This window comes from Ochotona princeps, chromosome 1 (assembly GCF_030435755.1).
Source record: "Ochotona princeps isolate mOchPri1 chromosome 1, mOchPri1.hap1, whole genome shotgun sequence".
Classification (NCBI taxonomy): Eukaryota; Metazoa; Chordata; class Mammalia; order Lagomorpha; family Ochotonidae; genus Ochotona; species Ochotona princeps.
Genome location: NC_080832.1, coordinates 165,534,968 through 165,547,461, shown reverse-complemented (window position 1 = coordinate 165,547,461; position 12,494 = coordinate 165,534,968). Strand labels below are relative to the sequence as shown.

Below are 12,494 nucleotides of genomic sequence, written 5' to 3'. Positions count from 1 at the left end.
CACAAAGTTAAAAATCATTAGCTGCAGATGTCAAAAGAACATTCAAGTCTGAGAAGGCAGAGAACTCCGTCACAGCAACCTCAAGTCCCAAGAGCAAAACCTACCGAGGGTTTCTTTCCTCAAGTTCTCTCTTCTTTCATGTCTTTAGTCTCCTTCTCTTGCAAGGTATCTGATCTAAGTGCTACACAGACCATCTCCGAACAACTTGCAGCGCGCCCTGCCCGCTGTGATTCAAACACATCTGCACCCGACACGTTGCTGTTTTGTGTCCTTTCCTTTTTTAACGTTGCCGTTCACTTCAAGAACACCGGGCATGGTTGATCTAACTGTACAAGAGTAGTCTCATTAATATGCAATCGTGACTTAGAAACCTGTTTCCGATAACTATATTCAGCCAATTATTATGAGGATAAAAGTCCTAAAAGCCACTGAGGATCCTGGAAAACATACAAGAAAGGGCAATTTCAAGTGGCAGCAGAGACAGAAGCTGAGCCCTCGCTCCCCTCCCATCCATCACACCTGGCTTTCTGAAGCTCTACCCCTCGACAGCAGGTACTCCTGGAAGGAAGCAGCATTCACAACATTTTGTCTAAACAACAAAAGAAGCAAAAGGCCAGGGGGCTCCTACCTGAAGTCAGCCCCTCCCCAAGGAGAGATGACGCCTGTAGATTTGCTTCTAGGATCTCACGGAACCATGGGTACGTCTACTAGGCCCCACTGTCTTCTCTTTCCGTTGCATATTACTCTGGCTTTTCTCTGTCCTTCTAACGTCAATTGCTTGGTCTGGAAGCGGAGATGACTGCAGATCAGAGGTTCCTAGTCCACATGACTAGAAACTGTCCCTGGGTCCCGCACTGTGGCGTATAGGCTGGGCCTCTGCCTAGGTGCCACATGCTGTATGGGCATCAGTTTGTGTGCAGCCTGTTCCCCTTCCAATCCGGGCCCTTGCTTATGCCCAGGGGAAGCAGCGGAGGATGGCCCAAGTCCTCAGGCACTGCAGACATGTGGGAGACCTGGAAGAGGCTCCTTCCTGGCTCCTGGCTTCAAATCAGCTTAGCTCAGACTATTGCAACCATTGGGGAGTGAACGTGCAGACATAAGATCTCTGTCTCTCCCTCTCTCTGTAATTCTTTCAAATAGAAATTACATAAAATAAATAAAAAGAATGGAAGGAAACAAAGGAAAAAATGAATCCTTTCTTATAAGGGACAGGTCAGCCTGCCTCTGCGTACACACTGCACGGTAAAGAGACCCTCTGCTGAGAAGGGGCTGCAGCGCGGGAACACCGTTGGATATACAGCGTCAGCAGGCGCTCCTCGCCCAAGTGCCCTGTGCTTCTCTGCTCGTCCTTGGAGGAAAGAAACTGAGTGTGTCTAACAGCACACAGTGGCGGACGGCCGAGCACCCGGTTCCATCACGGGGTCTCCAGGAAACAAACCTAGTGTGTCTAACAGCACACAGCGGCGCCAGCCGAGCACCCGGTTCCATCACGGGGTCTCCAGGAAACAAACCTAGTGTGTCTAACAGCACACAGCGGTCCCTGGGATCTGCACTGTGGCGTATAGGCTGGGCCTATACAGCGGTGGACAGCCGAGCATCCGGCTCCAAACGGGGTCTCCAGGCTGCATCGTTCTCCCTCATGGGCCCCAGTGGCGACCTCTGTGCTCCCACTCTGCTATGACAGCCTTCAAACGTTTGAAAACTGCCCACAAAGCATCTGCCCCATGCTGGGCCTCTCCCAAGCCCACCTCAGCAGAACAGAGACAATCTGCACTCACTGAGTGCCACCTCTGCAGGTGGAATGCCAGGCCTCCTGTCTGCCAGCACCAGGAACACGAGTTCCTGGCCCTGTTGCCACCCTGCATCTCTGGCTGCTCCCCGTCCTCGTTCTCCAACCCAGTCAGCTAATCCCTCCTTCCCCTGGCCTGCCCACGGTGGCCACAAAGACCAGCTTCTCCTGTCCATTCTGCCATCTGGTCAGCCAGAGCCGCTCTCCAACGTGACACAGCAAATGTCCCCACGGCCACACACACTCAACCCTCTGTCTTCAGTGTTAACTGGTTACATAGTGAACTCAAATCCCCAATGCCAACCATGTTGGTCACTCCAAAATAACTGCTTAAATTCAAATCGTACTCTTAAAAAAGTGAATAAGAACTTTAAAAAGCATAGCTTTGAAATTTATAGCCAACCACTTTTACTCAGAGATGGTTCTGAAGAAAAAGAAAAAGCTGGAAAGACCTTTCCCAAGAACCCAGAGTCCAGCATTCAATCAGTAACCACACCTTTCCACTGTCACTCAGTCATGTCCCCACCCAAGCTAGGGGTGGCGACCAAGAATCCTAGATCTAAGTGCTTTCACCTAAAATTTAGCATATTCATGAGCTCCTGGACCAATCTGGAACACGATACTAGACACAGTGAGAACAAGGGGTTCTACATAGTTTCATTCTCTTGTGGAAGATCCACCTCACATGCCTCAAACACCCGGCAGGAGTTAATGAGCAACTTCTCAATTACTACAAGATTACCAAGTACACATCCAGCATCAATGTGCTCTCGGAAGACAGGATGCTTTTGCAAAATGAGATGTGACAAACAGATTCTTCCAGAGTCCAGTGTAGAGACAGAACAGAGGGCAAGAGGAGGAGGGAAGATGGTGCTATGTGGAAAAACCTGTGAATGACTAAGTACATGAGGTCAGGCGAGAAGAGAGCGCCTTCCGAACGCATGCTACCTGAATTGACCAGCTGCTGTTCCATCACCCCGCAGCCCAGAACTTCTAGCCATTCTCCATGGAAGCTGATCTCCATCTCGAAGGAAGGATGAGTGAAGGGGAAGTAGCAGTCCACCCATCTGATCTCCAGCCCTGCAAGAGACAAAACACACAGCACAATAAGGCTCTCTGCCTTTTCCTCAGAATCAAATCTGCCCTTCTACTTAACAACCCCAATGGCCACATTCCGAGTGAAATACAAAAAGGACTAATTTGCAACATGTTAGGGTGAGGCAATAAATCTTAAACTGGGCATGTCTTCTCCAATATGAAAGACACTCTGTAGTGTGGGGACTGTCTACAAGCAGATCGGCCACCCACCAATCGGCCACCCGCCAAGCCCCTGGGACCTCTAGGCAGAGCAGCATCAGCCAAGTTCACGGGAAAGGAGGCAGTTCTGTTAGCTTCTCCAAGTGAAAATGACATGCTTTCAGAATTAAAGAAATTACACTTTAATCTTACTGTCCTCCCAACTTGCTGTCAACAATATGGCCAATTTAGGGTAAACTAACTGAGTTGCATAAGTTGGTAACAGCTAACAGAAAATTAAATAAGATCTACAAGCCAGATTTAAGCAAAACAACAAAAAGCCAAGCATCCATCCTACAGATGGGTGATAAGTACACTTCAAACTAGGAAGCAAACCAACATGTACAAACTGAATGCCACTAACTAATCACAAATACACACATTCCAGGCTGCTAAGTGCTGAGCTCCCAAAGCGGAACTCACCAGGCACGAGCAGCCATGGCGCCACGGTGAGGAGCACAGGCAGCGGGAGCACGTGGCACAGCGCTTATGCTGCAATCCGGGTCCTGTCCCCCACGGGGTAACCTGTGTCCCTGTCACTCACAGGGTAACCTGTGTCCCCCACGGGGTAACCTATGTCCCTGTCCCCCACCAGGTAACCTGTGTCCCTGTCCCCCATGGGGTAACCTGTGTCCCTGTCCCTCACCGGGTAACCTGTGTCCCTGTCCCCCACGGGGTAACCTGTGTCCCTCACGGGGTAACCTGTGTCCCTGTCCCTCACCAGGTAACCTGTGTCCCTGTCCCTCACCGGGTAACCTGTGTCCCTGTCCCCCACGGGGTAACCTGTGTCCCTGTCCCCCACGGGGTAACCTGTGTCCCTGTCCCTCACCGGGTAACCTGCGTCCCTGTCCCTCACGGGGTAACCTGTGTCCCTGTCCCCCACAGGGTAACCTGTGTCCCTGTCCCTCACGGGGTAACCTGTGTCCCTGTCCCTTTATAGGTTAATCTTATTGTTTGTCCGTCAAGCAACATCACAGCCTTGCTAAAGGGTTCAATCCCCCATGGTAACACACAATGAATTTAAAATGCTATTTTTCTGACCCCCAAACAACCTAGCTGCAATTTAAATCTTGGGGAAATCTGAACATGAGTGAGATCAATAAAATAATGACAAAACTTTTTGCTGTGTTTCTATTATTTGATTTTACAGGTGTGTAGCAGGTGACATCCAGTACTGTACCACTGTCACACACCAGTAGGTGACGGGGCCAAGCAAGGCGTGTCTGAGCCCAAACCTTTGCCATGGACATTTAAGAAAAGAAACCTGACCTGTCAGAAAAAGCTATTTCAAAAATTAAAAACCTATATAGAGATGGAAATAGGCCTCAGTAACATAGGGACCTTTCTATGCCCCAAATTAACGGGAGAAAACTGGACTTATCTCTCACTGTGGTGCCGTTGTTGCATTTATTTTTGTAGTTAATTGTGCTTGATGGCAAATATCAACTGAGTGTGGTTCACTCTAGTAACACAGCATTTCTCCTTGCTGTTAGGCACAAAAGTGCTTCACGAAGTTTGTGAAAATCACAATTTCCATGAAATTGTTGAAGCATCCTTCTGTTGGTAGAATGAATGAACATGGGACTGCGCGTGCAGGAAGGACACAACAGCCTAGGCTGACCAGCACACTCCAGGGCAGACACCGTCAGGCCTCTGGGCACCCACTGAGCCGCCACCATCCCTCCTTCCTCGGCACATCATGAACCCAGGTGAACTGCCCCACTTACACTGCCTAAACTGTGACAGGAAGGGACACAGAACAAACGGTTTCCCCTTCTCCGGTCTGGTCTCTTCTGCGTGGTGCATGGATTTCAGGATTCACCCATGCCTTCCACATAGTTCATTATATAACCGAGTGGGCATGAGGCTGTTTACGTGCAAGGGCTCGTTTTTCAGCTGGTATTCCAGGAAGGCTGCTGTTGGAACACTGTTCTCAGAGCAGCCAGCCATTCAGAGAGGTTCACGAAACCGGCCTGAATCAAGAGCTTGAAACACACAACGGATGAAGACACGCTCTTTGAGCAGGAGGGCCCTCTGCGCCCACTGCCGCATCTGGGACACTCTGCCAACCCTTCCCACGACTTCCTCCACAGAGGGCCCCTCAGGGACCCTGTCCCCCTCACCCCAGCCAGCCAGGGGCTTTCCCTCAATGCTCTTCACCTGGGGACACTCCAAGGGAACAGGCCCTGTAGGTCCTCCGGCAGTTCCTTCTGGCTGATGAGCAGACCTCACTAAAGCCTCCTGTGTTGTGGGGAGCACTAGCCTGGCTGCAGGCTACCGGACAGAACTCAGGGGCCACAGGTCCTCTGAGAGGCCAGGGTCAGCAGCAGCTTGCACGAGCAGAGCTGCTCATTCATGACTGAGTTCTCACAGAAGGGACTGGTACACGGTGCCGATTACTCACCTCCGGGATCAACAATCCCCTCCCAGCACGCCCCTGAGAGCACCAGTCACTCTGGCACAAACACAAATGTACAAAACCTCAGGACACACAACTGAGCCGAGGACTAACAAACCAACCAACTGCACACGTCATCTCACAACCCTGCCAATAGCAGAACATCACAAAAAGCAGCGTTTACGGGGCCAGCGCTGCACCGCAGACAGTGGAACTGCCACCCGCAGTGAAGGGATCCGTTAAGGACACCTCCTGGAACCAGCATGGCAGCATACCAGGCCAAGCAGCCACACTGGCATCCCCTATGGGCGCTGGTTCAAGTCCCAGCTGCTCAGCTTCCGATCCAGCCCCCTGCCAGTGTTCCTGGGAAAGAGTGGAGAAGGGCCCAAGTGTTTGGAGACCTGGAGGAAACTTGAGTCTGGGTCTCCTGTCCCCTGGCTTTGGCCTGGCCCAGTCCTGGCCGTTGCGGCCATTTGGGAAGGGAACCAGAGGATGGAAGCTCTCCCTGTCTGTGTGTTAACTCTGCCTTTGAAATCAATAACATTAATCTTTGAAATACATACATGAGTTTAGAGAAACAAACTGTATGTGTGCAGCTTTCCCTCACTGAGTTATGCAGAACACTTGAATGTATATGTGTCCTATAATATCTAGTGAAGAAGAAGGTCAAATTGCTTTTCCTCTTTGTTCTTATGGTGTGGAAGGGGAAGCTTAGGAATTGCCACAGCACACCCACAAATGACACCCAGGGCTTCTTAAAACGGCTTCAGAGTGCTATGACATCACACAGCTGGATTTCCAGCCTGCAGCCAAGCAGAGGAGAGGTGAGTCTCCCACGTTCTGCCATTTTTCCCGCAAGCCCCAGGTAGTGTCACCCACCTGAGCCGGGCCACTGCCTCTACCCCATCACCTAGGAGGGAACTTCCACACGTTCATGAAAAACTACATCTTAAAATAAACACATTCTAACAGAAAAAAAAAATTAAATCCATCGGGGGTTTATTTCCTCAAATCCATAGATTTTATGGGTTTCTATTAACAGCAAACACAAAAGCCCCACCTTCTCTTTTAAGTGCGTTTCCCGTGAACCATCGCGCTACCTTCACGACAACAGCTGCTGACTCAGCGGCCTTGAGTGGTCCCCGCTGGAGCCGGCATTCTCTCCAGGGCAGGGATCCTCTTGGGAAATCGGGGCACCCAAGGCTTTCTCAATACAGACGCGGCATTCGCATGGCAGCAGGAGTGCCCAGGGCCCGGCAGCAGCGCCTCAAGCAGGCCACAGAAGGGCTCTGTCGGGCATTCCTTCAGTCCTGCTGGAGATGTGGCCTCCACTCTCATCTCTGAGGCTACCTGACCCAAGCAGCCAGGACACAGTAATGGCAGCACTGTACCCACATGCTCAGGGTGCCAGCCCCTCAGCCTCTGCACCTTGGCAAAACCAATCAGCACCGTGCGTGCGCAGGGGTGTGTGTGTGTGTGTGTGTGTGGTCTCTTCCCACCCAGCTCTGGCTCCTCTAAAATGCTGGAATACCTCCACACTCTGTCTCTGTAAATATTAAAGAAATGTCAGTCTGCCTCCATAATAGTTCTCATACTTAACAAACACTCAGCTTCCCTGACGGCTCCATTCATTACACGGACTTTCTTCTCTGTTTTTCTTTACCCCGCGTATTTGAAGGCAGGCTTCCCGCCTTCGGAACCCGCTTCCTCAGTGGTTCAATCAGAGCGCTGACAGACAGATGAGCCGAACTCCCCCATAAACCAGGGATTTTCCACACCCCACCCAGGCTCCCCTCTGTTGAAGCCAATGCATTTGAAACTGACCACACAAATAATGCAATTCAACCCTGCGGCTTGGCTTTCGGGTTTCAGTAGGACTTCCATAAGAGAAAGCAGCGATCTGAAAACCAGGGCTGTTCCTCGATGCTTTCCAGACAGTACACAGCTTGAAAGGCAGGGAAGACGGAGAGGGGAAGGACAGAGGATGTGCTCTGGCTGCACCGAGATCCTGAGCAGCCTGGGATCACCCTAGGCGACCCCAACCCAACTAGGGACACGACCAGCGGTTGTGCTTCTGTTTCTGTGAATTAGCTATAAGTGGAATACAGACCATTTGTCCCTCAGCTTCTCTATTCTCGTAGTTTTATTTCCATCCTGAAAAGGCAACAGATTCACAGGGTTGAAAATCAATATGCTATCACAGGACACATGCCACTATGTACCAGGCAGCATGGAACGTCACACTTGCGTCCCTGTGTCTAGACCTCACATCAGACCTGTAAGGTTTCCTGACTATTGCCAGGGGTAAGTAAACACAGAGTCCTGTTTCTCTTTTCCCTCCTTTCGTATGTAGAAACAGCCCAGCACACACAAAACGCTGCACTGTGCTTTTTTTTACCTTAATCATATCTGAAAGCTTCCGCACCTGAATCTGTAACACTTCCTCCTGCTCTCTTCCGCACGGCACACCCACATCAACACGAAGCCCCGTACGGAGGTCTACTTGCAGCACACCCAACATTTCACCACTAAAGCAGTGATGCAACACAATGCTGTGCAAGGTCAGAGAAGCAGCTCTGCCCATTTCAATCAATGCTGCTAACCTGCCTTCTGTAGCTACAGTACCGCACTTGCCACTAACATGACCTAGAAGGTCAAATGCGAGCTCAAGTTCCGGACGATCTGGGGTTCTGCCGCTCAAAGCCCATGCTCCCACCTCCCTAACCAAGAGCCCGAATCCCTGCCCCGCTGCCACCCATGGGCATCTCCTGGTGACGTAAGGAGACAGTGCTTTCTGGACTCAGCCACGTGTGACCAGCAGTAAAAGCTAAGGGGGAGGGAAAGTACCACATTTCAGGCCCGAAGCGCCCGAGTGGGGGTACGTACAATGATTCCACCTCCAGATCCTGCCCCGGAAGCCGCAGGAAGTCATCCATGACTTAACACGTCATCCCCACTTGGGCCCTGCAAACCTGACAATGCCACCACTATCAGTGCTGAGTGCGTCACGTAGATGCCACGGGTCCACACAGCCACCCGCCCTGGAGTCCGGTGTCGCAGCAACTAGGTGGGATAATAGCATTCCTTCCACGAACTTGATACTAAACACCAGCCTTTCCTCCCAGAGAGGGGACTGGAGCCCTCTGCTGAGGAACCCCCCAGGCACAGAGCAGGAGATGCTAGCACTGCTCCAGCCACAGGAAAGACGAGCACACCGCCGGGCCCCAGCCCCAGGTTTGCTGAGGTAACCCTGCCCACAGCTCTGTCTTCTGCACAGAACAGAGTTCAGCAGGTGGAAGGGCCTGGCCGCCTGGGACCCTTCGCACACAGGAGCCTTCCTGATGGAGGTTCGGGTCTGAACTGGATATGATCAAGTATGCACAACACAACACTGTTGGAAATCAAGTGTATGTTTCCAAGGGTCCTTCATCCAAGGAGAAGGGACCACTCCTGGGGTTGCTCAAGCTAGTGGGCAGCTAACAGCTCTTGGCCACAGCACGGCCCCTTCTGTCCTCAGTCCTCTTGGCTGCCATGGTTTCAAAGAGAGCCTCAGCCCCGTCAACAGAAGGCGCATGCTCCAGCCTCTGCCAATCAGATAGAGACCCGGGGGGGGGGGGCAGCGTGTGTGCCAAGGGCCAACACAGACTCGGGCACCTCAGCAGCGTCTCACCCTCTCTCTGCCTCAGTTCTGATGAGAACCACCAACCAGGCCCAGGTCTGATGATCTTCCGACTCGGGTGGGAGGTGGAAAAGCAGTATGAGCACAACAGAAGCAGGAACATTATAGATGAGGTAGAAACCCTGCTTGAAATGTTGAACTTGGCCCGTGCCTGCCTCAGTGCCACGCGCACCGATGCCCTCTGGGGATGCCAGACTGCGATCCCCACAGCTTCTCTCAGGCCCGCAGGCACAGGGAGAAAACCCCTGACACCAAGGGCACTGGGCTGCTAAATCAGGGTGGCCTGGAGGTCAGGCATGTCCCACCAAGGATCTCTGCGGGGTTTGTTGGGCTGCAAGCCCATGTTACGTTCAGGAACATGGGTACCTGTTTCAGAGACAGTGTGTGACAGTTCACTATGGAAATGTGTGAGGGGCTGGCACGCTGACTCCACATGGGCACCAGCCCACTTCTCATTTAGCTCTCTACTTATGGCCAGGGGAAGCAGTGGAGGATGGCCCAGAGCCCTGAAGGCCTGCCATCCACGTGGGAGACCTGCTTCATATCGGCTCAGCTCCAGTCATTGTAGCCAACAGATGGAAGATCTTTCTGTCTCTCCTTCTCTCCATAAATCTTCCTCTCAAGCAAAGATAAATAAATCTTAAGAAAAAGAGAGAGAAAAAAAAATGTGTGTGGAGACCCTAATTCAGGGAGGGCTCCACACCCAGTCAATAGTCAACAGGTGACTTGTGAACCAAATGCCACAGAAGCCAACTCATAATTATCACATCCCTCCTCTTCCATGGAAAAAAAATGTCTGAATTAAGTGCCTAAGATAATGAACACTGGTTGCTTATTTAGTTTACACTAAGCACTGTGCTAAACACACCATGTGTCCTCACTCAGTACCCACACATGGAAGGCTAACTTACACGTTGCACACTAATTATTACTATTATTATTTTCAGTAATGTTGCCGAGACCATTGTTATGGTCTAATCTCAGTTGACAGTAAAGTCAGGAAATGCCAGGATCAGTCAGGTGCCCCTGCCAACAAGCCCTCTGCTGCCCCCTGCTGGAGGAGAAGCAGAAAGTGAAACTAGACCGCAGCCAAACAGTACACTCCCAACAATGTACCAACCATCAGATCTTGGGCTGCTAACACACACAGTGACAGATACGGTTTTTGTAAAAGGTAAAGGCTATTTTTGGAAGCAAGAGTATTGCCTCCACGGGCCTCAAGAGAGCAGGAATGCAGGGCAGTGAGAGAGAAGCACGCACGGGCTTGCTGGACTTAGAATCATAAACTGCAGGCTTGGAACCAGACAGAGGCTCCAGGCCTGAAGCCGGAGGCTGGCTTCGGATTAAACTCTGCGCTGGGACCAGGAGATGACAGAAACATCCTGAGGTTGTCGCTCGGATCCCAGGCCCTGCGCACTCCCGACTACCTCTCATCCGTCAGGGCTGGACAGCACACTGTTCAGCCTCCGGTGAAACCTCTGCACAGATTCCAACAGAAGGAACGAGCGGAAGCCAATCAAGCAAGGTGCAGGAGGTAGACGAGAACAGGAGGGAAACAGGACCCTGCAAGCTTAGCCCAACGCTGCGGAAGCCAGCCGTGGAGGCCAGCACAGAGCAGTTCCCTCTAGGCAGGATTAATACCAATTATGAACATGAGACCTTAAACATAAGTATGTTTCAGATATCCAAACAGATACATGAAAATATATCTAATGTGTTCTAAAACTATACATTTAAATAAGATTTAAATAAATTATAAATGTATAAAAATTCTGGGACAGGATCATCATGAACTTTTACCGTTCTCTGTGGAGATGAACCCAGCAGTGTTCCTCCAGCCACTGGACACTGGTGGTAACCAAGGAGACGCCTCCCAGGGCCCAGCCACACCCAGGAGGGAAGGAGAATGAGGGGAGCAGGCAGCAGTCCCCTGAGTTGAGCACATGGGGCCACGAGTACAGATCAGCGTGGCTGGCTGGAGCTCACGGGACACACGGCAGACAGGCGCGGGTAGAAATGGGTGCCTACCCATTGGTTTACAAAGGAGGGCAGAACAAATTCATCAACTACCCAGGGCGAAGTACAGAGATAAAGTCACCCCCCAGCAAACACCCCAGCACCCCACCACCCCACCACTCGGTCTGCTCTGGAGAAGGCAGGCTTTCCACTCCTGCCACAGTCTTTGGTTAATCCTCTGGCCAAGAGGCTCCTGCAAGTTGAAGCAATGTTCCAATGCCATGACCCTGCTCATGGCTCCCTGCACCCTCCTTGGCCAGAGTGCTGGGAGGGGACCTGGAAGGTGCTGCCCATGGCTCCCTGCACCCTCCTTGGCCAGAGTGCTGGGAGGGGACCTGGAAGGTGCTGCCCATGGCTCCCTGCACCCTCCTTGGCCAGAGTGCTGGGAGGGGACCTGGAAGGTGCTGCCCATGGCTCCCTGCACCCTCCTTGGCCAGAGTGCTGGGAGGGGACCTGGAAGGTGCTGCCCATGGCTCCCTGCACCCTCCTTGGCCAGAGTGCTGGGAGGGGACCTGGAAGGTGCTGCCCATGGCTCCCTGCACCCTCCTTGGCCAGAGTGCTGGGAGGGGACCTGGAAGGTGCTGCCCATGGCTCCCTGCACCCTCCTTGGCCAGAGTGCTGGGAGGGGACCTGGAAGGTGCTGCCCATGGCTCCCTGCACCCTCCTTGGCCAGAGTGCTGGGAGGGGACCTGGAAGGTGCTGCCCATGGCTCCCTGCACCCTCCTTGGCCAGAGTGCTGGGAGGGGACCTGGAAGGTGCTGCCCATGGCTCCCTGCACCCTCCTTGGCCAGAGTGCTGGGAGGGGACCTGGAAGGTGCTGCCCATGGCTCCCTGCACCCTCCTTGGCCAGAGTGCTGGGAGGGGACCTGGAAGGTGCTGCCCATGGCTCCCTGCACCCTCCTTGGCCAGAGTGCTGGGAGGGGACCTGGAAGGTGCAGTTCCAGGGCCCTCCACAGTCCTCCAGGCTTTTGAACAAAGGGGAAGGGACACAACTTCCCCAGGGTGACACGCGGTCAGTGCCAGAGGACTGCGCTATCCCACTGTGACGCAGATGCTTTTGAAGGGGATTCCAATGTTTAGCAAAGACACAATGCCAAAGAAAGGCAGCAAACCCTGGAGGGTGCAGAGCGAAATTAAAATGTCAGAATCCTCAATCCCCACCTCAGCTGTTCTAAGAGAAACAATCTGTGAAACACAGTACAAAATGCATACAGAAAATGACCGAAATAGATTAAAAATGACAACAAATTTGAGGAGCAAAAAAAAAAAAAAAAGTCGTCTGAAGTATAAGGGTTGTTTTCTCTCTAATTCTAAGA

At 52.1% G+C, this 12,494-nt stretch overlaps 1 protein-coding gene across 1 annotated transcript in view; it reads right to left on the bottom strand.

Moving 5' to 3' along the window:
* FARS2 (phenylalanyl-tRNA synthetase 2, mitochondrial) overlaps window positions 1–12,494 on the bottom strand; it is a 331,118-nt gene that overhangs the window by 265,183 nt on the left and 53,441 nt on the right. Inside the window, exon 4 of the mRNA XM_058668451.1 lies at window positions 2,738–2,869. Within this exon, the coding sequence (XP_058524434.1) occupies window positions 2,738–2,869 (132 nt within the window). The remainder of the gene's footprint in view (window positions 1–2,737; window positions 2,870–12,494) is intronic.